Below are 26,576 nucleotides of genomic sequence, written 5' to 3'. Positions count from 1 at the left end.
CATTCAAATGCTACATACTTATCTTTGGAATTAGAAGACCTCAACAGATGATGTTCAATTGGTTAACATCATTTAAAGCAGACAGCTTTACATTGCCTGCCACATAATCTACTTTCAACAATAATAAAACCCCATCTCACAATAATTTTTCCATCTCAATCTTTCAATTAAAATAGCTCCCTAATAAGAATCAGAAGAGACATAAAATAACAGTTCTGACGGAGATATAAACAGTTTCTTCAAAGATCTCTTTACTCACAGTGTGTGGCAAATCTCATTTATTTTGTCTCTCCAACATCAGCAAAATATGTTTACACTTCTTGTCAGCATCTCTCATTAATTAGGTAAAAGTCACAGTGTTTGTATATGCATGCAGAACTGGTGATGAACTGTCTGAAATAATCAGACACACAATCTTAAACGAGTAAATGCATAAAGATTACAATGTAATGCAAAATATCCTTTAAAATGTAAAGATTTAAAACTACTTCAAATAATTTCCGTTAATAATGTACCACCCTGAGATTAATATTTACATGGGACCTTTGAACTACATGGGACATTTTAACTTGTACTTTGCTGCCCCCTAGCATACATGTTCAAGCATACAAAAAAGGCCACAAAAGAAAATGTCAATAAAAAGCAATTACATTACATATATATATAATGCTACATCCATTAATTTAGCTGTGTTTTCGGAACATGGTTTTTACCTGGTTATTAGTAGAACAGCCACCATGTTTCAAAAAACAGCTTAACCACCTGCTAGATGGTTTGTTGCTGGTCCCACATGGTCAAGCTAATGACCAGCTTGGACCAGTTGCTACTGTATGTTCTAAACCGAGTTACCCTCTTAAACTACATTTTCAACCAAATGCAATCGAAGTTAGCAAATGCAAAATAACATTTTAAATATTGTATTACGTTATTATATATGTTACCTATATAGAGTTAAAAAAAATTAACTTGAGAAATCAGTATGGCTTGTTAGCTATTACAAAAGTGTCATGTCTTTAGATTTTAATACCTTATTGCTGACAATGACTGCGCTTAAAAATAGTTTTACCTTGGTCATCACCACTGCTATGTTTGCGAATCTGCTGCTGTCTGGTACACTCCTGAATGTAAGCCTCCAGTTGAGTGTCCGTCCTCAGCTGAAAGTCTCCACGCTCCCTGAAGGGGTTTAGTGGGACGTGATATGAACTGGACTTGTTGGTCATTTCAAAATCTTCATTGCAATGTGTGGGCATGGAGGTTCGCCTCATAAACAATCGCTGTGGTGTGTTGCCATCTTCAGGGGAAGTCGTATTCAGTAGGACAATCTTGTTTGTTCTAGGCCTAACTACTTTGAATGACCTCTGGGATTGTTTGGGAAAGGAGTGGGGTGTGAAGCAGGTCTGTTTGGACTGTGAGGAGCTCTGAGGGATGAGGTCAATGCTATGAGTAGTGAATGGGGAATGGATTTCAGAGGTTTTTTTGGTGGTGATTTGAAACGATGGCTCTTTGGAGGAATCAGGTCCCCAGGCATCTCGTACCCTGGCATTCAGCTCCATGTTGGACCTTGCCAGGTCACTGCACTGGCCCTGCTGGGCGCTGCTGGTCCTTAGTAGAATTAGGTCTTGGGTCATTGGGTGGTGAGGACCTCGCTTTCTCACCCTGTCTCGGGCTGCCCTCTCACTCTGGCTGAGTACTGAGCGTTTGTTGTCAAAAGTCTTCTTATCTTTAAATAAAGAATCTATTCTTACATTTCATGCATGAACATTCTACTTTAATGTCTAAATAATGTTCTATAAAGCTTTTAGAGACATATCAAATAATTTTAATTTGGTTGATTTCTTACCCAAGCTGCTGGTGGAAGTGCTTTGTGTCTGGCTGACTCTGTTTTGAAAGTCCTTGTATCCACTGACAGACCTGCCTGCTGAAAGAACAGACCGAGGCCTGGCGTGGGACTCAGACTGTGGGCTGATGGAGGCCCTGCTGTGACGACAAGCCTGGAGTTGACTCCTGGTCGCCGCCCTTGTGGACTCCTGCTGAGAACCTAAAGGTACAAAACAGCAATGTTAAAGTCGGCATTAAAAAAAGGAAATCTATTTTCTAAATACATGTTAATGGTTCATTGACGCATGTATCATATCTTTTTGCAATTTTGACCTCATAATGTAAAAATTTTTTTTAACTTTCTGATCATGTGATGAAATGACAGACTTCTCTCTGGTGACATACTGGAATTATACAAAAATTTACTTTTCTTACAGTAGACTGTGAGCTTACATTGCATCCATCCAATAAAAAACGGTGAATTGAAACAAATCACCATCCAACATTTTTTTCCTACTGAGAAAATCTATTTGGACCCCCCACACACCCAGCCCACTCTCTTCGAACTGTTGACTTCTGGTCGGTGCTCCAGAACAACCAGGCACAAAAAGTTTTTTTCTCTCAAATAGCATCTGCACACTTGTAAATAACATATCTGTACATTCAACAGTAGGGGAAGGAGTGTTAACAATACATCCGTATGTCAGCGAACTAACTTATAAACAGGAGTGTCTTGGAAACCTGTTTAAAAACAGTCATTATTTTTGTCATTTATTCTTTTTGGTGATGTTAGTAGTGCAGAAATTACAAATTTCCACTGTAGGTATGATGAATGTCAGCCACATTAGTTCATTCTGTAGCAAGACATGGCAAACTATTTAATAAACAATCATTTATGTAATTATTTATTTTAATAGCATAAATAATTGTTGCTTATTGTAGTTCATAAACCACTGTAAGCAAAGATCATAAATAATGTTCTGTACATAGATTTGTTTATAATCTATTTGAAAGGTTGTACCTTGTGCCCGCTGCATATTGGGGTTTGAGAGGCTCTTAAAATGGTGGGACCGACTTTTTAGTCTGGATGAGCTCCCTCGAGTCAACCGTTCAGCACTCCGAAACACATTTTCAGGGGAGACATGGGACGGCTCGAGAAAATTCCTCACAGCACTGGCAGAGTAGTCCCAGTGAACCTCTGCAAACTGAAGCATCAGAACACTGCTTCTGTTGTTTACAACCACACTGAAAGCATGACAGAAAACATCAATCAAACCTTATTACATTTTCTTTTTCCAATTACCTAACATAATAAAGAACAGCATTGCAAAATTGTGTGATATGTCCGGCTGTAGGGTACTCTCACGTGTTGTGGTGCGTGTACAGAGAAAGGACTGGGCATTGCTTCATGTTTGTCTTAATAACTCTCAGGCAGTGTCCAGTTAAGAAGTTGAAGATCCGGATCTTGCCATCCATGCAGCCGGTAATGATCCGCAGGAACAGGAAAGACATGGTCAACACCTCTCTAAAGATTATAAATAGACAAGAGAGCAAATCATTTATGACAGTGCACAGTTATGGTATTAAAGGTTATTAATGAGGATGTCCAGCTGTAAGGTCACTGATGACAAAACTGTTTAGATACTTCGGATGCTGGAAGATCCTCAGGCACTTCTTGAAGCTAGAGTTGGTGCTCCATGCCTTGACCACCCCATCTGAACCCCCAGAGAGGATATGCCACTGATTGATGCACAGACACAGCACTGCCCCCTGGTGGCCACTGATTTGCTGTAATGAAAGAATTTAGCATGTTGCTGGTCAGGAACGCCAATGTTTTTATGATGTTTATTTTTCATTTTTTCTAAATAAAAGCTTTTCTAAGGTTTAAAACACATGCTTCTGTGCTCTGGAAAAGATCATGAAGCATCTCACCCTTATAAGTGATGCTGTCTCCATGCTCCATATTCTGATCTGACCTCCAGCACAGCTGCTGATCACCAGTGTTTCATTAATCTTCACACACGTGATTGGTTTAAGGTGTTTAAACTTCAGACTCTCAACACATTTCCCTGTCAGTAGGTTCCACACTGTGATGATTAGACACAAACAAATATACATATTGTCAGTGCAGACATTATCCTAATGACAGCACATTTGATCATTCCAGAAAGGCAATTGTGCATCATTGTGGCCAGGACAACACACATTTACTAATAGGAGTACAGACATGCATTAAATATATACTACTGTTCAAAAAGACATATTATTCCTTTAATAACTGAAAGTGACGACATTTATAATGTTATAAAATATATATTTCCAATAAATTATGTTCTAGTCATCAATGAATTCAGAAAAAAAGTATATCACAGTTTCCACAAAAATATTAAGCAGTTTCTTTCCAACAGTAATAATAAGAAGAAATGTTTACTGAACAATATTAAAATCAGCATAGTAGAATTCATTCTGGAGGATCATGAGACACTGAAGACATATGCTGAGTTCACAACTTCACACTGCACGATTTTAGCCCACTCGCGACAGGTTTTGTGAAATCGCAAACAAATGCCCGAAATCAGAAGCAATTTGGTGCTCGTTCATGTGATTGACAACCATGCAGTGTAATTGATCAAAGGCGTGATATAAGAGAAACGCAGTGAAATATTGGCCTTGCTAAATATCTGGACCTGTCTGCAATTCAAAATCCTGCTTTGTGAAAGTAATTCTGGCTGAAAAATACATCAGTGATGGGCTACAGCCAATGAGGCAGTGGAAATTTCGTGGAGCAATTATATGAAACAAAGTTTGTGGACCAGACAGAGTTGTTGGCGATTCTTTCTATTGTAAAGTTATGCAGTGTGTAACCTCCCGTCGCCAATCCATTATGCAACGTGAACACAACATTAACTAAATGCTACCCCAGATTGTCATGCAGTGTGAAAATAACAGTGATCTGATGACTTTGAAAATCGTGCAGTGTGAACTCGGCATTAATGGCATAGTGACATTACACAGAATTGTGTTGTTATAGTTATATACAGGTCATAACTGCCTACCTTTAACTCTACAGTCTTTGGCTCCAGACACCAATCTCTCTTCATACAAATCCAGGCAGTTTATAGTGCCGAAATGTCCATGAAAAATTATCATACATACACCAGTCTTCAGATTCCAGCACCTTTGAGTGGAGTACAGAAATGAAGCACTGTTGTCTCTGTTCTTACTTCATTTAACAACCACAGTAATGTTTTACTAACCTGATACTGAGGTCATAGCTGGCGCTGATAACTAGGTCTCTCTCTTCACAAACCAGGACTGCTCTTATACTACCTGCATGTCCTTGGATCACTGGAGGAATCTCTTTTAGTGATGGGACATGCAGCAACCTGATTATACGGTCCTTGGAGCCAACCGCCACTAACTGCCCCCCAGCATAATGCATCACTCTACTGGGATCTTCTCTAAACCGAGCAACAACAACAACAAAAAAGTGACAGAAAGTATTAAAACTGTGGTGCATCTATATATTTAACACGTTTCTTAAAGTATATTCTTACATGTTTTCTACCTTTCCAACAGGACTGATATGTTATACACCCCACAGTACACGTTGCGTTCTTCCAATTGGACTGTCTTGGTTTTAAAGCCTTTGTAGATAGAATCCAAATCTTGCTCTTGTAACTAAAAACCCAGGAATTGTTAAAAGTATACAATGTCTAAACTGAAGATATTAAAAAGTGCGTTTGAGTTTTTATTCAGAGTGCAAAAGGTGGCTTTTTGTACCGGCTTATGTTTGGGGAAAGATTCTCCATGCTGAAAGTGCTTGTCCTCCTCACTGATTGGCACTACAACTTCACAGATCTTTGCATAATCAGGGTTGACCTTAGACGCTGAGTTACCCTGAAAATGCATACAAATGATCAGGGTTGAATTGTAACATTGAGAACAAAGTTATACAGTATGAGTCCTTTAAACTACATTCAAAGAAAAAAGAAAGACAGACCAAATATAAATGATCACAATCACAAAATTGGTGTGTTTTAAATTTATCCTAAGCAACACATTGTGCATTGAAGATACGGATTAACAGTAGGTATGTTTCCTGGGAATCAAATCCAAGAAACTTGCTATTACTAACACCACGTTCTACCAGCGTTGACCTGCAGGTTACATTGATACTGTATATATGATATCCATGAGATGTCACGTAGATATTGTGCATTTTGTTATGTATTACCTGCAGAATCATGGCCTGTTTCTCAACACTCTTCTTTACTTCCAATTCGGTTAAGACCTCCTCCGTTAGCCATTGCCAGTGCATGGACACATGCTTGCAGCTGTACAGTGAGACCTTGTCCAAAAGCCCTGAGTGTCAAAAAAAAAAGGGGGAAACGATTATTATTATGTCTAAATAACTGCTATGTGATGCTGCTAGGCTACCTTTAGGATGAAAGATGAATAATTGCATAAAGATCATTTAATAAAAATGCATAAATATAATTTAATATTGTATGTTAAAATATACATGTATGGCAACTAAAGCTCAGATACAAGAATTTCTGATAATAGTAATTTCAGAAAAAATAGTTCTCTTAGATTTAGAGCTCTTGGAAAAATATTTGCCATTAGTGTGGTTTAAGTTCAGTTGCTAAGTCTTTTACCCTCTAGGTAAAGAGTAGCTTTAGAGTCAACCTAACCTTCTTGTCCACAGGCAATAGAATTGTTTCTATAGCAGCACACATCTAGACTAATTCATAGGTCTGAAAAGAACAATATGACGAAAACAAAGGACATGCACTTAGCATGCACTCATATATCAACCCATTAAAATAAAGCATCTAAATGTATAACATCTGAGAATATGAATGAAAAGTGACAGCATTATAGAGAATTAAAAACAAATCTGTTTATACTTAATTCTGACAGTAAGTCTGAACAGTCAATCTCTTAAAGGGTCATGAAACCCTAAACCAATTTTTCTGAGATTTTAACAGAGGTAGGTGTGTTTAACACCATAGAAGACAATGTTATAATCTGTAAAATTTAATAATAGAATATAAATGGTTAAATTTGAGTTTGTATCGGCTATTTTCGTCTTCCGGGTTTGAAATCTTCATCAAGTCTACGTCACAGGATGTGACGTTTTTCTGTACGGATCATACAGTGATGACTGATCGTTCTCTCATAATTATTAATGAGGCTGAGCCTTCATATCCAATGAGAAGACATTTCACTGAATTAATCATGATACCACGTGGATCTTTTCAATGATAGACCTGTCAAACAAACTGTGATATTGCGTAGTCGATGAAAGAGGCGATCATGGGACGCAAGTGTTTGTATGCGTGGTGCAAAAGTTCAAGCGCATTGCATAGCTTTCCCCGCGATGCTGCCAGGGCTAGAGTCTGGCTCCGTGCGGCTGGTTGGCCATCCACAACGGACACATCTAATTTATATATATGCAGCAAACATTTTTTCTCGAGAGAGCTTCGCCTCTCGAGAAGTCCTCCACCTCCACAGAACCCTGCGCGCTGCCGTCACTGTATATTTCTATGTCGCTGTCCATCTTTACTATTGTTGTTCAGGTGGCGCGTCGATCTAGGCACGGAATTTTTTTTTAACCGGAAATCTATTATTTGCAAATATATTAATTTATAGTGTGTATATAAAGTATATAGTTGTTTATAATGACATTATAATTAATATGTACATTTAATATGTTTTATTCAATAGAATTTGATGACAGGGCGTTCAGTTACTTTTGAAATGACAGAAATAGTGTCAGTGTATTGCCAGCTTTTTAAAAAAAAACTTTTTTTGCTTACGTTTTACGACACATTTGTAATGATATGCAATAACAGTTATCCCTGCCGTGCAATACCACATCCACACTCCCCTCCCCTTCTCACAGCCATCCACGCCCATTTCAGTTGCATTTTTCAAAAACAGTGTGAGCTAGACTTGCGCTGAAATAGGGGGGTTTCATGACCCTTTAATAGCTTCGTGTGTGCAAAAAACTAGACTAACCTAAAATCCTCTTTGCAATGTCGACTGGCAGGCATCGAATAAAATCTCTATGACGGCTGACCCCTGACAGTGATTTTGACGACCTGGGGACAACAGTGAGGGCAGGATCTGGATCATCCGAACAGTCAGAATCTGAATCTTGGCCTTTTGTTCTTCTGTTCCAGGGGTCAACATTCTGAATGTCGAGCTCAACCACATCACAGATACTCTTGAGAGATTTGGAGTCATTCACTGTATAATAAAAGGGTAATAAAAGCGGTAACTTGAATAGACCCACAACTTATAAATATATTTACTTTAATATGGAATATCCTATCACTAATGCAATAAGCTAACTACTTACAGTGTTCTGAAAGCTCTTGTTTTAAGACTGTTTGACTGCCCTGGTGAGCTTCCTGAGGCAGGTCAGCTGGCTCATATACAGTACATGCTTGGATGAGAAGATCTAGATCTGTGTGGTCAGATTCTGAATGGTAGGAGACTCGTGACTCTGTAACTGAGAGATCTGCATAAAAATCTATAATCAGGCAAGATACTCTTTTAAGCTATATAAAACAACCATGTTTAAAAGCCTTCAATGTATCTGTAAAAAAAAAAAAAAAAAAAAAAAAAAAAAAGCTTACAGAAGAACTGGAGTATTGTGGCACTTCAACTATAAGTATTGATATATACTTTGGTGAAACATGCTGAACTCATATGAGTACTATATTTACATATTGTATATTTCAAGATCTACCTTTTGATTTTGGCACTTATATTTTACTAGAAATCATATAGTCTAATGCCATTTACTAAAATCATTTTTGTGAATTTCTATTTGTTAAAATGTAATGCTTTTTATAATTTTTTCATAATCATTGTACAGTTGGCAGTGTTATGTGCATTCTTACCGGGACTGTTGAAGTTTAGAAATTTGTGTTTCTCCCAAACAATCAGGATATGCACCAGATTTCCTAACATGTGCAAAAGAGAGGTGTCGCATAAAGACAAGAGACCCAGCACATACTTGGACTTGATCCAGTCTGGGCTCTTCCTAAACCATTCCCAAGTTTCCAACGTGTCCATTCCTTTCAGTTTTGTGTCCAGAGCTCCATACATTGTACACATGGAGTCCTGGGGTCGGTTGAGCTGGCCTCTGGACCTGGCATATGTGAAATCCTTGCCTGATGTGACTTGTAAAACACTCTGAAGATTCTCCAGGATTTGAAGATTGTGGCAGCGCACCAGAATGCCAGTGAGAAACCTCCTTTGGGATGCTCCTCCAGTCTTTTTCATCCATTGGGTGGAGTGGTGCAGTTTCTCAGAGAGGACACACGACTGACAGCGTCCACAAATATTGAACTCCTCATCCTCTCCTTTACAAGACCATTCGAGCACCGAACCACCAGATTCTCCCCTCAAACATTTCACTTCAGTCATGTTAATGATCTAGAAATGTGCAGATCCATTCAAGTGTGCTGTTTTTAAAAAACGTATAAATAACAGAAATCATTCGATTCAATGATAGACTTCAGTTCATGAAGTCTCAAACTTTTCAGTTAACGTTACACCCTCCTAGAGACTTTACACAAACGCATGAGCTTGTTGCCAAGCAACAACAGAAGCGCCTCAGTTCACAAAATGACATCTCACAAGCTGCCTTCGCTTATTACACGTATTCATTTAGCAGGCGTTTTTATCTTCTACATACAAAGACATGCATACTAGTAAGGCAGTAACATTAGCCAAAACCCTCCAATATAACATCATTGTAGCAGTTTCAACAGTAGTACACTGAGCATAGTTAAACAGAACTGTTAACGTTAGTTGTTTACTTTAGTTTCCATGGAGAAAATATTTGTCCATGGCTGTGGATTAAGTGTTTGCATAAGCCTGTGTCTGTAAATAAAAGACCATTTGCTTGGATTCGTCCAAGCTAAACTTTTCCCTTCATTAAAAGGATTCATTCAGAAATACGCCAGTTGGTGAGTGATTCATTATCTTTCATTCAATCGAAACACTCGATTCATTGAATCTTTTAGTCAATCGAAACACTCGATTCATTGAATCTTTCACTCAATCGATCAAATCAAATTCGTTTTTAAAAAGCTATATGGGATCCGGCGTTTCTTTATATAATTCGTAAATAACATGTAACTACTAACTGTATATTATTATCGGTGTTTTTTTTTTTTTTTTTTTTGTTTTTTTGCTGTATGACAGCTTTGAAGGCAATCAATCAAAAGCCAGTAAGTTTACAGCGAACGAGAAAAACAGAAGCTGTTTAATTACCTGTAAAACAATCCTGTATAATCAATGTCAGTAAATGCTGTGACGAAAAAGATGTTAAAGAGACCAGCCTTGACATTAGTATTTTGAAATGGTGACGTTGATATGTTCAACTGGTGCTTTTTGATTATGTTAGAAGAGTCGAACGACATTCAGTGAATTACAATTAATCAACGCTTTCTCATTGTTAATGTTTCTGCTTCATTTTGAAAGGTTTAATATATTGTGCACCAAGCGGGAATCGGACCTGGGTCACAAGAATGGGCCTCTTGCGTGATCCCACAACACCAGCGACGCGTGCTGAGGAAAAGGGTTATTTTGAAGGACACGAAGCTGCTCCTTTCCCTGTGAGTTCACATTTTATTAGCATTCAGGAATATGACTTGTAGCACAACAAACAATATGAATTTCAACACGGCGAACGTTACAACAAAACAATACAGCACAACACAATGCCACTAATGGGCCACACAAGCAGGATGGAATATATAAGCATTATTATAATGCTGTTTAGTCAAATATTTACCAAAGATTAAGCCAACTGTAGATAAATTGTACGGTTCTGCGCTGATTTAATCTTTAACTGTGTTTTGCATATTCACATCTTTTTCAACACCAGAAGTTCTTCATAATGAACACGTGATGGCGCTTTTACGCTTCACACCGAAGTGGGAACTACAAATAGTTTGGAAGTATTATATTATATTATATTATATTATATTATATTATATTATATTATATTATATTATATTATATTATATTATATTATATTATATTATATTATATTATATTATATTATATTATATTATATTATATTATATTATATTATATTATATTATATTATATTATATTATATTATATTATATTATATTATATTATATTATATTATATTATATTATATTATAATTTTCAACAGCCCCCTTGGAAGTTTACAGCTCTAAATATAGAGGGGAAAATGTGATTTATGGGGAGTTCCCATTTACAAATCAAATATGTAATTACATGTTGGAGGCATCAAACATAATTTGAATGACTAAGACTTTCCAAACACTAGCATCATAACCTTTGCTGCAGGATACTGATTCAGCAACCCAACAGAAATGGTATGCTCTCTGCATGGAAAAAAATATGCCTATTAAAACAAAATTATGAAATCATGCCTCTGGACAAAGTACAGCGGTTTTTTCTTTTAGCGTAGAGAATACAAATGGTCCTTGAGGAATTCATGTTTTTCACTTCCAGTTATTTATTTCAGTAGAAAATCAGTATACTTTATTCTACAGCTGCTTTTAAGATTTAATCCCACGTCCAGTCTTGCCAATATCTTTAGAATAATGATCTCTGTAATGGTTCATCTTTTATTTTAAGAAACACAGTCTCCCATTGATTCTTCCCAAGAGAGACTTTGGGAACTGTTAGATTCAACACAACTGATGCTTTGCGGTCTAAAGCTTTTTCCTTTCCTAATGCAAATCAGTGATGTTCTCCGTTATTACTGAATGTTATCTGCTGATATTCACCACAATGGATAACACACTGCAAGGACCAGCCACTTTAAATGGTGCAAACAAAGTTAGTGTGCTACAGCTACAGACAGGTGACATACATTGTCAAACCATGGAAACTATGAGAGCAGAGCATTCTGTTTGATAAAAAGCTAGTAAGACTATGCTGTGCTTGTTTAAACAGACTCTAAATACATAAAGAAAAAGAGTGTGTAGCATAGAGTGGTGCATTGAGAGAGAGGAAGGAAGATGGAGTGAACGAACAACTGGAGGAGACGACGTGGTAGCAGTTTCTGCTGTGTGAAGAAACAGTTCAGTTGCAGGTCCGACCTTTAACAGGAAATGGCAACTTCCGCACCATAAATGAAATGCTGCGTTCATAAACATGAGACGTTTCTGAAGACTCAACACTTGTGTCCACTGTCCATTTAGGCGGTTGATTATTTGATTAAAAAAAAAAAAAAAAGCTGTGAGCATCTGACACTTACTCACGTTGCTTGTGTGTTAGAGAGCTAAATAATCGGGTTTTGGTGCTTGGAGTACAGTTGTAAAATATGGTTCCAGTTCAAGATGGGGCATCTACGCAAGGGGAAAATCTACTTCTTCCTCCTAAAGAGGTTAGTAAAATACAAGACTTTTTAACAATCTTTATCTTTCTGGAGTCAAAGCAATATAATTATCATTCAGTTTACTTACCTCATAATGATCCAGTAACAACATTTGTACTTAAAAAAAAAAAAAGAATTAAACATTTTAAAAAAGTTTTGATGTTAAAAAAATAAAATAAAAGTTAATATAAAAAAACTGTCTCTGTTACAGGGGACATATGTTGACATTTATTCCGTTTATGAAATGTTTTCACATGTTTTTCAGTAAGAACAAGGTGCATTTAGTTTCTAATCACTCACTAGCAACATCCAAAACCCATGATGGTGGGTCACTGTGATAGTTTCCTTAATAATAAGGAAGTGCTGCAGAGAAGATAGGCCAACAACATTTGCATGGGCATGTTCCATGTGGAGCCCGACACTTGATAACTGATTACAAAAGGGTTTATGAGATATTATTTTATAAATGATTCCATTTCTGCTTAATATTTTATAACAATAAAAACAGGAATATCAGGAATTATAATAGGCAACGTTATGACGTAATGATATTGTATGTTATGATCTAATGATGACTATGCATGCATTTTTGTGTCTGAAAAGTGCTGATTAATCACGATTAATCGCATTCAAAATAAAAATGTTTGTTTTACATAATAAATGTACGTGTACTTTGTTTACTTATTATATATATAAATACACATACAGTATATATTTTGAAAATGTTTATATATAAACAGCATTTTTATTAGATATATAAATGCATGTGTTTGTATTTATATATATATACATGATAAATATACACAGTACACACTCATTAATGGATGCATAATTTGGATGCGATTAATCGTTTGACAGCACTAGTCTGAATACTTGTTAGCAAACAAGGTATTTTCATGTACTTTCTACTGTATATCAGTTTGATGATTGCAGAAGTGTTGCAGGTTGTACATTTATGATCAAGTACTCTGTTTTATTTGTTTATATCTGTAGACCCACGTTGAAAGTACAGGGTCCAGTCGGATCCGACAGAGACAGGTACTGTATAATTATTTATGCGTTCTGAATTTCTTTCTAAATTTCTGCAATTTTCTCTCCAGTTTTTTAATTTAAATGCAACTCTTCTTTCTCTCTCAGTCCTCCCCTGCACGGAGAATGGGCATGACCAGAAAACTGAACAGAAAGGTAAGGAATTGTTCAGTTTTTCACTTTAAAGAAGGGCAATGTATTATGTTAACAAATTATTACATTTGCTACAATATAATTTAACCATCAGGATTTCAAAGACTCTGAGAACCCGGAGGAGAGTGAAAAGAGACATAAAGAGAAGGAGGTAATGATTCATCAGAGACTAATAACTTCAAGTATTTTCCTGTGAGCTTTGTGGAATAATGACTATTATTGTCTCCTCAGCTCAAACCGCTGTACAGGGAGCTTCTTTACACTATCGCTCATATGTTAGGAAAACCACACACAAAAGAGCAATACAGTGCCAAGCTGTTACAAGACTATATCAAAGAGGTAACACACCTTTCTGGATTTGTTTGTAGTCTCATACTGTATATTTTACAGTATTGTTGTTATTGATTTTATTGTTTCATTTTGTATATTTTATTTTTGTAATGTGTCATAAAAACTCATTCTCTGACAGGCATTCTGCATGACAGAAGATGAACATAAAACCTCAAGTGAAAAAGTCCAGAGTATGCTGGTAAGAATAATGTCATAAAGAATATGATAATGTAATCGCATGTGTAATATAGTCAACATGTATATAATGTTTAAGGCCTATACCGCATGTAAAAAGCCTTTAAAGCCATTGGCTGCCCACTGCTCCAGGTGTGTGTTCACAGTGTGTGTGTGTGTGTTCACTATTGTGTGTGTGCATGATTGGATGGATTAAATGCAGAGCACAAATTCTGGGTATGGGACACCATATCTGGCCACACGTCACTTCACTCACTCACTCACTCCCTCACTCACTAAAAATATGCGATATTATTTTAGTCTGTGTGTCATTATGTTGTTATTTACTGAATTACATAAGTAAATGTCTTCACGCACAGGCCCCGGTCTACTCCCTCATGGTTACAGTGAAACAAGCCAAGGGAATTCTGGGAAAGGACATTAGTGGTATGATTATATCTTCTTTTTTTTTCTTTTTTTTGACCAAGGGTTGTTAATTTTACAGAATAGTATAAAAAAACACATACAAAGAAACCTAGAAAAACACAAACATGGGTATTACTGCATAAGGGATTTTCATGATTTTAAAGTAACTACTGTCCAGACGGCCTCTACATGTATCTAAATATGTGACGACAGGATTCAGCGATCCGTACTGCCTGCTGTCGATCCTTTCTGAAGACAAGGAGTCTCATGGTGGTGGATCATCCAGTAAACCTCAGAAAGCAGTAGTGCGGGATTCAGCTAAAGGACAAGTGTTGCAGACAACCATAAAGAAACAGACACTCAACCCCATCTGGGACGAGACCTTCAAACTGTGAGTAGGCATATATATCTTCTATAGAGAGAGTATTTGACCATCTGTTTTATAACACTTGCTGATTAATCGTTTTGTCTGAACACTTTCTTTTGTTTACAGGGAATTTGAAGACATCTCTAATGCAAATTTCCACATTGAGATGTGGTGCGTGAAATGAACTTAAGAATTAAGAAATACTGATAGTATTGCACTGTATATTTTGTAGTAGGCCTATGTTTTCATTCTAAGCACCACAGTGATGTTTGTTTTATAGGGACAAAGATGAAGAGGTGTCACTAGTGCAAAAATTTGATGAGTTTCGCACAAATATCCAGGGACTTAAAAGGTTTAAAATCTTTAAATAATATAAACCATTTTAAATAACTACATTTAAATAATTAGTATAAATGGCACTGGCATTTTATTTAATCTGTCTCTTCACAGGATGATAAAAGATGCAAAAAAAGAGAAAGGACAGGATGATTTTTTGGGCAATGTTGTTCTGAAGCTGAAGGTATTATGCATAGCACTAGTCAATGCTCATCAATTTGATTTTCCATATATCAGTTCCAATTACGTTTTACCTTTTAAAGAAGCACTATAATATAACATTTTATAATATAAAGTACAAACAGCTCAATTTCTCTTATTTAGTTTGATGGCATGTGCTTCATGTACTTATGTGTGTTGTGGACAGGAACTGCATTGCACAGAGGACACATGGTATAACCTGGAGCCCCGAACAGAGACATACCCAGACAGAGGACAGTGTCATCTTCAGCTTAAATTCATTCATAAAGAGGTGAATGCATGTTTTCTCCTGTATTAGAAGGCCATCAAGTTGTATAATATTTAAAAATTGTAAGTTTTGTTTGGTGACTTGTAAAGATCACAAAGGGATATCCAAAGTGTTGCAACGTGTTTTTTTTTTAAGAAGTATCGTTTTAAAATATCTTTTTAAAAAGTGAAGTGCAACTTTATGAATGACCAGAGCATGTGGTCTTATTTTCAGTTCATCTTGAACTAATTATTTTTTTAAACTGAACCTAAGTATCTATGCATTAGAATGTGTGGCAGGGTTATTATCATTAAATAAAACTAAAACTAATAACACATTATTAACTGAAATATAATGTGAGTATAAAATGTGAGTATTAGATGGATGGAGATGAAACTGCCTTGAAAGCTAACTACAATAAACATGAGTTAAACTTACTAACTGGAAATAAATGAGAACTAATTCTGAAACTCAAATAAAAATGTATTAAATCTAAATGATAATATTTGAGAAAAAACTAATACAAAGGACAAAAGCACATAAAATTACGTATGTTATCTAAAGTGAAAGACACTCTCGTCTGCTTGTACACTGGTCTTGGCACCTTTGAAACAGACCAAACCAGCGATGAACATTGCAGACTGACTATTATACTTTTAGTATTCTTCAGATATTTTATTTCCTCAGTATTGACTGAATGACAGATCCTTAATTTGAATTCAATTTGATTCATTTATTCCAGAGAGACGAGACCCTGAGTGCTGGACGGAGTCCTTATGTGAACTACTGTGGCATCCTGCAGCAGTTTGTTCAAGCCCATATCTCTAAACAAAAGGTACATCTTTAACAGATCATTTTTTGATAGCTTCTCTAAACATGATGAAATATCTTAAACAGCCACTGGTTGTGTAAGCATCAAAATCACTTCCTGCTGCGCAGTACTGATTAAAGACTGTAAAGTTTATACTTAGCTTTTCATTGTCTGCATCTCTATCTGTTTTTCAATGCTACTCTCCTCTCGCCCCTCAGGACAGTAACCCGTGGAAGGGAGACTTGTGTGGGGAGGGGACGGCCCTGCTCGAGCACTACGCCAACCAGAATGACATTTCACCTTTTCTCCAAGACTTGGCGTAAGAGCTTGTAATACTGTACATCACACTTATCTGGAAGCAAGACTGATAAAATAAAAACAGCAGAACAGACAGTGTTGATTTGTGCTTTTTAGGGAAAGCTTTTAACTACATACCCAGTACGCTGAGCTCAACAGTGTCAGCGTGCTGTTTAAATGTAATGAACGGAGCACATGCTGATGGATTTAAATCTCTTTTGCATATGTGTCGGTTGTTTGTGGTGCTACACAGGAAATGGGTGGCCTACAGCAAACTTTACCAAACCCTGGAGGTGGACTCAACTGTGCTTTTCCAGCAGTTAACCAGCATAGAGTATCACTGGGACCAACAGGAACTCCCCTACATGCAGGTTGGTGATTCTTGTGGGGTATGAAAACTGAAACACACAGCTTTCAGAGTGGGTGTCGATGTACAGAATTAGAAAGTACTTTCCACACTGCATCATGAGCTAGGATGTTGCAACAGTGGCGTGTGATGTTTTAGCAGTTTATCACATAAATCATCAGTGTTGACAGCTGATATCAAGTCTCATCGTCATGCTGTGGTAAAGCCGAGCTGTTTTTGCTGTCGCTAGAAAGCCCAACATTTTTTACATGACAAACATTTCAAATACTTTTTTTGTAGTCGTTTTTGTGTTTTGTGACATATACTGTATTAATATTGCATCTGTCACTTTTATTAATTTCATATGCTTTTATTTAGCAAGGATGCATTAAAGAGAGAGTTCATCCATACGTGATAATTCTGTCATTACTCAGCCTCAAGTTGTTCCAAACCTGCATGTATTTAAAAAGATATTTTGAAGAATGTCCGTAACCAAACAGTTGCTAATAGACATTGACTTCCATAGTATTTTTTTTTCATACTTATACAAACAAATCATTTTTGGGTGAAATATCTGTTTAGTACATCCTAGCTGAATAAGAGTAATCATATCTTTTGAAAAAATACTGTTTCTAAACTTATGAAGGATAATATATTTAAAAACAAATCCGCATATTAAAATGATTTTTGATGGATTGTGTGACACTGAAACTTGAAGTAGTGGCTGATACAAATTCAGCTAAGCTATCAGTGGAATAAGTTACATTTTAAAATATATTCAAATAGAAAACATATTAAAAGCATGTTAAACATGTATGCATGCTAACAGAAACAGGAGCTTGGTGACTCTCTACATGGGTTTCTGCAGTATGGACTCTGCTTAGTATCCAAATACAGGGACATCTATCCTCCAACCCCTAAAACAACACCACGGCTACAAACACTGCTCAGGTACCACACATAAGTTAGCAATCATTATTTTTTATAAATTGAATATATATATATATATATATATATATATATATATATATATATATATATATATATACTGTACACATTCATTGTTTTTATGCAAAACTCTCAAAAGGTATATTTCTGTGTAGAGTTCTTGTTCAGATTTGTAAGACCCGAGCATTCCAGAAGCTCAATCCTGCTCAGTTTGACTTACATGTCGAGGTCACAGATGCTGTTGTTGTGAGTAACAAAATATTGTTAAAAACTATTCATTATAAATATCTTACATGGTACTGTACATTACAGAAAAATATATTTTACACACCTGTCCAAAGTAATATTTTTTCTGTGTGTATAAAAACAAACAGGCCTGTTTTTGGTGCGACTAGTCACCTAAACCATTTTTCTTTTCTCCCAGAATGGCACAGAAGAGTGGTTTAACATCAAAAAAGGTTTACATCAACCCATGACCAAGGTAAGAAAGCATGCAGGTTATTGGCATTGATTCTATATGTGGATATTATTCAAGTAAATTTAGATCTAGGTTCTTCATGCCTGCTCTTTGACAGGATCCTTTAGAGTTCATCAGCGCCCTCTCTCGGTTGATTGGAGAAGTGCAAGAAGACAGTCGAGTCAGTAAAGATGTCTGGAATAAGGTGTTTGTCAGGTAAGAATAATGAACTGCATGTGTTAAAATGTAAATCTAATTTGAGCGATGAATGGAGCTCAAGCGTAGTTCAGACAGACTTGACCACGGCATGCCTGCAGCATCAGCTGACGCTCAGCTGAACGTAACCCCTCCCACTACAATTAATAAGATATACAAGTTCATCCAGACACATGATCATTTAACTGGTCACCCACAGAGATATATCATCCATCCAGCTAATTGCTAAATTTGTCCGAATTTATCCACAGTACTGTATTACTCTACTTGGAATATGCAACTGTTGCATTTAAAAAATCTGCCAATTGCTTAGGCTTCAGGGGTCTGGATCTGAACCCCTTCAAAGCAAAGCCTGTCACCAAATATAAAATTCAAACTAATGTATATGTAATATAATCTATAAGGTTTAGCTTTTTTCATGTTGTAATTTGGTCAGTTAACTAACTGCTAAACATTGAATTTCTTCAGAATATTGGAGCTGAATATACATGCTGCTCATTGGATATATTTTCATTGAGAAGGCCTAATCTGAAGAGTTCTTGAACTTGTTTTTCGGCCATCTTTGTGCCACTAAAATTACTGTACAGTTAATTTGACAGCCATTCCTATCACGTCACTGACGAGATGTAATGACTTTATAATTGTCTTTATAATAAAATAGGCCTTCTCTCTCTATTTCCAGTGCTGTGCAGTTGGATGTTTTCACCGTAGTTTACCTAAAACTGGACTCTCTGGTGAGAATCAAGAAATATTATATATTAAACTACTGTGCATTTATTTTCTTATCAGTCTTTTTCTATGGCTAGTATATCATTGGTTGTCTCTTATTTGTGTGTGTGAACAGCTGGCTGATGAGTTACGAGCTACCCTCTCTCAGTTGGAGAATCAAATGGATCAGCCGTTGGCAAACAGCCTGTTTCCTGTTTATCTCACCTTGCAAGCCATCCACAAAGACAAAGCCTTCTTACAAAAAAGGTCAGTTAATCCTATAATCAGCTGTAGTTGTTACATACATTACACATTATTTTGTGATGTACAGTACTCAAAATCTGTTAAATTCTCAACCCAGTGTACTGACTTCCGTAGCATCTAGGATAGTACACCCAAAACTTTAAATTTACTCACCCTCAGGCCATCCAAGATGTAGATGAGAGTTAAGATGGATCCTCTGCAGTGAATGGGTGCCATCAGAATGAGAGTTCAAACTGCGGATAAAACATAACAATAATCCACAAATACGTGATCCCATTGATTAACATCATATGAAGTGAAATGCGTTTTAACTTGCAAATTAGAGTAAATCATCAGCAGATTTTTATTTTTGGGTGAACTATTCCTTCATTTCTTTCTTCAGTGGAACACAAAAGAAAATATTGTCAACCAAATGGTTTTAGGTCCCACTGACTTTCGCTGTATGGAAAAAAATACTATGGTACGACCTGAAACTGCTTGGCTTTTCAAAATATAATCTTTTGTGTTCCACAGAAGAACAAAAGTCATACAGGAACAACATGTGAGGGAGTAAATGATGGCAGATTTTTCAGTTTGAGCGGACTCTCCTTTTTAAACATGAAGTTTGGATTTCTCTTTTAGGGGGAAGTTATTGCAGCTCACAAGTTTCCATGAGGACTTCAGAGATGCTCTTCCATACTGGTTAAACAAAGCCTTTAGCACCACAATGGAGAGGGTGGAAAAAGCTGTGCAAGTGGATCAGGTATTATACTCTACTGTTTTTTTCAGTTTTGTCGTTCTACTCCAGCAAACATTTCAAAGAGCTGAAGGGAACTAAACACTCACATTCTCTTTGTCTCTTTTCTAGTTGCAGCCACTGCAGACCGGAGGAGTTCCCATCAAGCACAGCTCTTCTGCAGTGGACATTGCAGCATGTTTGCATCCTGTGGCTCAGCTCTGGGAGCAGTTGAGCTGGCCTGACCCGGAGGAGGCCTTCATGCTTATGGTCAAACTCACAGAGGTACACACATACAGTACACACAAATGCTTGGATTGAATTTAATTGTAGGATGTATAAATATGCATTGTTTGTTACAGGATGTGTGTAAGATTGCATCAACGTACTGTCAGATGCTGAAGGCTCGAGTGAAGGAACTCTCTGTAGATTCAGATAGAGAAAGTGCTATAAAAATGGTGAGCTGATGATGAAGTGGCACTGAATGTGGTGTGTGGCTTGATCATCTGCATGCTTAACCCTAATATTTCATGGTTTATGTATATTTAGCTGTGCGTGGTGGTGAATGATCTAGAGCATCTGCACACAGTTTTGACACGTCTACCACAGCAGCTAAACTGGGCGGGGCTCCGGGAGCGCACGCGACACGTGATTGGAGATACTCAGTTCCAGAACACTCTTCCATCACAGCTGCAACACACGCAGTCCGCCCTGAACCGAGAGATCCGCTCTGCAGTTGAAACACTCGGGAAAAAGGTAGTATAACTGTGATTACAGCATCCATAGCGTCAGTTAAAGATTCCTTTAGTTTAGATGATATCACTATTGAGAGTAGGTGTCTCTAAACTGGTATACTGTTCTCAAAGTATGATGTGAATAGAGCAACAGGTAGTTATAACCTCTCTCACGTAGTCTCACATTTACATGAGCTCTTCCTGAGAAGGTGATACTTTCACAACAACCAGAACACATATTTTACCATGTTTCTTGGGGTAACCGTTTATTTTGATAGTCACCTTTTGACATTCTGCTCACTGTAAGTAACTTTGCAACTCAACTAACGGTCATTAGAGTATCGTTAGACTGTCTGCTTAATATCTGAGTACACTTTATTTTGATGGTCATTCTATTGACTATGTGACATTGCAAGTACATGTCATCTTATTGTAACTGTAACCTTAACCTAACAGTCTACTTTAGTGTAATGAGAGTTAGAGTGGACTTGAAATCAAGTGTAACTGTTTCTTACGTCTCTTTTTAGTTGAACACAGACATTGAAACACATGTTCGCAACATGGCTTCACGTCATAGGCTTCCCTCCAGATCTACAGAAGACGTAAGAGAAATGTTTTATCAGCATGAATCATAAAATGACATTTTTCGAGGCCATTGCGACACTGAGTGTCTGGCTCTCTTATCTCCAGGCCGTGATTCCTTTGATGAAATATCTTGAGAAAGAACTGCAGTACATGAATGAGAATTTGGTTCAGGAGAATTTTAATAGGTATTTCTACGTTTTTTTTCAACCTGCCTGTATCTGTATATTTTGGTTGTTTTTTTAAGTTGATCAGCCTTAATGATCTGTTTTAATTGTCTCTTTCAGTCTTCTTACTCCATTGTGGATGAACTCGGTTAAGATTCTGCATCAGATTTCTCTGCAGGAGGACAGTAACCTGGTTTACTTTCAGAGATTACTGTACGCACTGCAGGTTTGTTTTTTAGCCTAATGCTAAATATTACACTTTAGCATGTAGCTGGACTCAAATACAGTTTGTGAAAGAGACACAAGCGATACTACAAAGAGTCTACCCTAAAATACATAATAACATATTAAAACAATAAGCAACGCCTTGGCAACCACCTTATATTTTATATTTTCTTCAAAAAAGTACTTTTATTTATTGTTTTTTTTTTTCCTCTGGCAGTGCTTAGAACAGTGTTTTCATGCTGAAGGGAATGGACTTTCTCTTGAAACACTACATACTGAGGAATATAAGGTCAGTGTTGTTGTTTGATACTCTTCACGCGTTGTTTTCTTCCCTTTCGTTCCAATTCAGATATGAGTGTTTGGTTTTTGTTTTCACAGACGCTACGGGCAAACCTGACACAAAACTCTTTGAGCTGTAATCAGCTGATAGAGAAGTTCTTTGAGAGAAAAGTGTGGGAACAGGTGAGGAAATCATCCAGATCAGGAAATCATCCATAAGACCCAACAAAGTGTTTACTGACCTGGATTTGTTTACCTTTCCTACAGAAAGTGTTTAATGGAGAGAAATACGGAGCTGTTACTCTCATCACCTCGTACAAACGCTCAGAGAACAAACTGCATGTAGAGGTTCTCAACGCCGTCAATCTAATTCCTCTCGACTCAAATGGTGAGAAGACAAACACATGTTATACTATGCCGGTTACTCTGTGGGATTTTTAGAAGAAATTGATAAATCAAGAGCCAGTACGTCTTGTATCAGTGGTGCTCTGACACTGCCAATACTTCAAATGATCTGAATGGCATTGCTTCAGATGAATATCAGAATTGGCCGCTTTGTGCCTCTGATCGCTGAAACTGTATATTTTCCATTACAGGTTCCAGTGACCCTTTTGTTCAGCTGTCTCTAGAACCAAAGCACATGTTCCCTCAAGTAGAACCACGATCCACCAAAATCAAGAACTGCGATCTCAACCCGTTGTTCGAAGAGTCCTTTGAATTGTATGTAAACATTTCACTTCATTTTTAGAATCCAAAGTCAATAAATTAAGGTTATCTCACAATTCTGTCTTTTCTCGTAAATAACTTGCAATTGTGAAATATAAATAAGCAAGTCTAAGAATAAATGTGAGAACTGTGAGATACAAACTTGCAATTGTGGGGTAAAAGTCAAAATGGTTAAAAAAATTGACTTTTCATTTTAGTTATTTTTTATTCCATGGCATTAAAAAAGAGCTCAAAAACAAAATTACAAGATGTAAAGTCAGAATTCTGAGAAAAAGTGAGAATAGCAAGAAATAAACTCTCAATTTGAAGGGGAAAACATTTTTTTTTTTTTAAATAAAAAGGCGCAATGAAGGAAAAAAGTCTTTCTCCCTCTTATTCTTAAAAGTGTTGTACTAGGTATTGCAGTCCAAATTCAAAATATTGGAGAGTTTTTTTTTTTTTTTTTTTTACCCGGCCCCTCCTCCTCATAATTGACCCACACAGGTGGCCAGATTAGCGCACAAACTGGTAACCAGGGATGCTGAAATACAATTGGGTAAACTGGCAGTTGGCGGGTTTCACAAACCAAAACAAAGATTGACATTTCTGCCCAGAGGCACATTTTCAAAGGAGAATAAGTGACTGTAGCATTGTTTTTAGATAAAAAAAAAAAAAAAAAACACTTAGCACGTTTCTTAAATATCTTCAAAGGTATTATGGTACATAACACATTTTATTTCCACAAAATGGTTGTAAATAATTCCTTAAAAACTACATAACACATTTAAATTTCCATTTTGTGGAAAGCCCAAATTGAGGGTTTTTAAAGCCTTTCAGTAACCTGTATCACCTGTGTTCACTCGTTAGCCCAATCCATATTAGCAAATACAACTGAATAGAGATGGCTGCTTTAGATTGTTGTTTTATGGTTGTAATGCAGTTTCTGTCCTCTGGGGGCACAGTATCGTTTCATTAGATCAGTGCCAGTCTCCTGGAGCATGTCTGATGGTGACAGTGCTGGACCATGACACTTTGAGGAGCGATGACTTTGAAGGAGAAGCGTTCCTCTCTCTTAAAGCGGTGCCAGGAGTCGGAGGCGGACAGAACAATCCCCCTCCCGCACAGATCCGCTTACCTTTGATGCACCCCAAACCCAACAGTATGTCACTTCCTGTTATACGCACAACATTCAGTGCATTAAGAAACCAACTGCCTGTAGCATTTATGTAAAATCATGTAAGATCATGTTTCATGTTGGAATAACAAAAAAAAAATTTGTCAACAAGGACAAATTAAATTGATAAAAAACTGTCAAAATATAAATATATTCCATACAATTGTTGTTTTGAAATTTCTATTCATCAATCAAACAAAATTAGTTTTCTTAAAAATATTATTATAACAATACACGTTTCTTAAGCACCAAATCAACATATTAGAACAATTTCTGAAGGATCATGTGACAATGAAGAATGCTGAAAATTCAGCTTTGAACCACAGTAATAAATTACATTTCAAACATATTCATATACAGGTGCTGGTCATATAATTAGAATATGATCAGAAAGTTGATTTATTTCACTTGTTGAATTCCATTCAAAAAGTGAAACTTGTATATTATTTTCATTCATTACACACAGACTGATATATTTCAATTGTGTATTCCTTTTAATTTTGATGTTTATAACTGACAACTAAGGGAAATCCCAAATTCAGTATCTAAGAAAATTAGAATATTGTGAAAAGGTTCAATATTGAAGACACCTGGTGCCAAACTCTAATCAGCTAATTAACTCAAAACACCTGCAGAGGCCTTTAAATGGTCTCTCAGTATAGTTCTGTAGGCTACACAATCATGGGGAAGACTGCTGACTTGACAGTTGTACAAAAGACAACCATTGACACCTTGCACAAGGAGGGGAAGACACAAAAGGTCATTGCAAAAGAGGCTGGCTGTTCACAGAGCTCTGTGTCCAAGCACATTAATAGAGAGGCGAAGGGAAGGAAAAGATGTGGTAGAAAAAAAGTGTACAAGCAATAGGGATAACCACACCCTGGAGAGGATTGTGAAACAAAGCTCATTCAAAAATGTGGGGGAGATTCACAAAGAGTGGACTGCAGCTGGAGTCAGTGCTTCAAGAACCACTACACACAGACGTATGCAAGACATAGGTTTCAGCTGTCGCATTCCTTGTGTCAAGCCACTCATGAACAACAGACAGCATCAGAAGCATCTCGCTTCAGAAAGGACTAGACTGCTGCTGAGGAGTCCAAAGTTATGTTCTCTGATGAAAGTAAATTTTGCATTTCCTTTGGATATCAGGGTCCCAGAATCTGGAGGAAGAGAGGAGAGGCACACAATCCACAATGCTTGAGGTCCAGTGTAAAGTTTCCACAGTTAGTGATGGTTTGCAGTGCCATGTCATCTGCTGGTGTTGGTCCACTGTGTTTTCTGAGGTCCAAGGTCAACACAGCCGTATACCAGGAAGTTTTAGAGCACTTCATGCTTCCTGCTGCTGACCAACTTTATGGAGATGCAGATCTCATTTTCCAACAGGACTTGGCACCTGCACACAGTGCCGAAGCTACCAGTACCTGGTTTAAGGACCATGGTATCCCTGTTCTTAATTGGCCAGCAAACTCGCCTGACCTTAACCCCATAGAAAATCTATGGGGTATTGTGAAGAGGAAGATGCAATATGCCAGACCCAACAATGCAGAAGAGCTGAAGGCCACTATCAGAGCAACCTGGGCTTTCATAACACCTGAGCAGTGCCACAGACTGATCGACTCCATGCCACTCCACATTACGATACTGAATTTGGGATTTTCCTTAGTTGTCAGTTATAATCATCAAAATTAATAGAAATAAACATTTGAAATATATCAGTCTGTGTGTAATGGATGAACATAAAATACAAGTTTAAATTTTTGAATGGAATTAGTGAAATAAATCAACTTTTTGATGATATTCTAATTATATGACTAGCACCTGTGTGTGTGTGTGTGCATTTTATATAAATATATATATATATATATATATATATATATATATATATATATATATATGTTATATTTAGAAATTCAATTTGACCTCATGCTGTCTCTGTTTTTGTAGGTGAAAATACCTTGAAGTTACTTGAGGCCAGGAAAGGCGAGAGAGAAGCTCAGGCCTTCGTTAAATTACGCAGACAAAGAGAAAAGAAGTCTCAAGAAACCTAAGAGGACAAAAAGATGAAAACATCCAAGTTAACATTGTGTTTCCCTTTTCTATTATTTGTTATTAAAATATTATTTAATGTAGAGTCTTTTAATTATTGTAAGAAAGTGTAACGATGATATTGTCATTATTTGATATAAAAAATTAAACGTACAACATTTTCATCCAAAAATATACATTTGTTTATTGTCTTTTACAAAATCAGACTGAAACACTGTATATGAACAAAACTGAGCAGGTGATTTATGAATTCACAGTGAAGCTCTGTTTCAAAGGAAGTCATCTGTTGAGCATCCCATATAACTGTGCCTTCAAACTGAATTCATATTAAATCATCGAAAGAAATTGAAACACTGAAGTCAGGCCCTGGTCGACAGCCATAGCTTATGCTCTCATGTTTGCTAATTAGTGCA

The 26,576-nt window shown here is 36.8% G+C and overlaps 2 protein-coding genes across 3 annotated transcripts; one reads left to right on the top strand and one right to left on the bottom strand.

The window, feature by feature from the left end:
* Window positions 1–249: 249 nt before the first annotated feature.
* fbxw10 (F-box and WD repeat domain containing 10) lies at window positions 250–9,572 on the bottom strand. Of its 2 annotated transcripts, none has more exons than XM_059531564.1 (14): window positions 8,736–9,572; window positions 8,189–8,362; window positions 7,846–8,076; window positions 6,056–6,183; window positions 5,602–5,718; window positions 5,387–5,499; window positions 5,076–5,279; window positions 4,875–4,996; window positions 3,751–3,905; window positions 3,464–3,606; window positions 3,185–3,343; window positions 2,840–3,063; window positions 1,841–2,038; window positions 250–1,720 (listed from the first exon to the last, which is right to left on the bottom strand). In XM_059531564.1, the coding sequence occupies exons 1-14, from the start codon at window positions 9,262–9,264 to the stop codon at window positions 1,029–1,031; spliced, it is 3,189 nt and encodes a 1,062-aa protein (XP_059387547.1). In that variant the 5' UTR covers window positions 9,265–9,572; the 3' UTR covers window positions 250–1,028. The 2 variants fall into 2 exon arrangements, with proteins under 2 accessions (XP_059387547.1, XP_059387548.1); XM_059531565.1 differs by having other exon boundaries at window positions 8,189–8,350.
* Window positions 9,573–11,908: 2,336 nt separating this feature from the next.
* Window positions 11,909–26,337, top strand: unc13d (unc-13 homolog D (C. elegans)). Its single transcript, XM_059532724.1, has 34 exons — window positions 11,909–12,235; window positions 13,220–13,264; window positions 13,364–13,411; window positions 13,503–13,559; window positions 13,640–13,747; window positions 13,878–13,937; window positions 14,293–14,359; window positions 14,552–14,729; window positions 14,832–14,876; window positions 14,986–15,057; window positions 15,156–15,225; window positions 15,409–15,513; window positions 16,232–16,324; window positions 16,519–16,619; window positions 16,851–16,968; window positions 17,773–17,894; window positions 18,047–18,137; window positions 18,316–18,372; window positions 18,467–18,564; window positions 19,247–19,298; window positions 19,409–19,539; window positions 20,158–20,278; window positions 20,384–20,536; window positions 20,614–20,709; window positions 20,801–21,007; window positions 21,513–21,587; window positions 21,676–21,755; window positions 21,855–21,960; window positions 22,177–22,248; window positions 22,338–22,421; window positions 22,506–22,626; window positions 22,835–22,958; window positions 23,906–24,102; window positions 26,062–26,337. The coding sequence occupies exons 1-34, from the start codon at window positions 12,173–12,175 to the stop codon at window positions 26,163–26,165; spliced, it is 3,321 nt and encodes a 1,106-aa protein (XP_059388707.1). The 5' UTR covers window positions 11,909–12,172; the 3' UTR covers window positions 26,166–26,337.
* The last annotated feature ends 239 nt before the right edge of the window (window positions 26,338–26,576 follow it).

This window comes from Carassius carassius, chromosome 40 (genome assembly GCF_963082965.1).
Source record: "Carassius carassius chromosome 40, fCarCar2.1, whole genome shotgun sequence".
In the NCBI taxonomy this organism is placed as follows: domain Eukaryota; kingdom Metazoa; phylum Chordata; class Actinopteri; order Cypriniformes; family Cyprinidae; genus Carassius; species Carassius carassius.
This window is presented reverse-complemented; position numbering and strand designations above follow the sequence as displayed.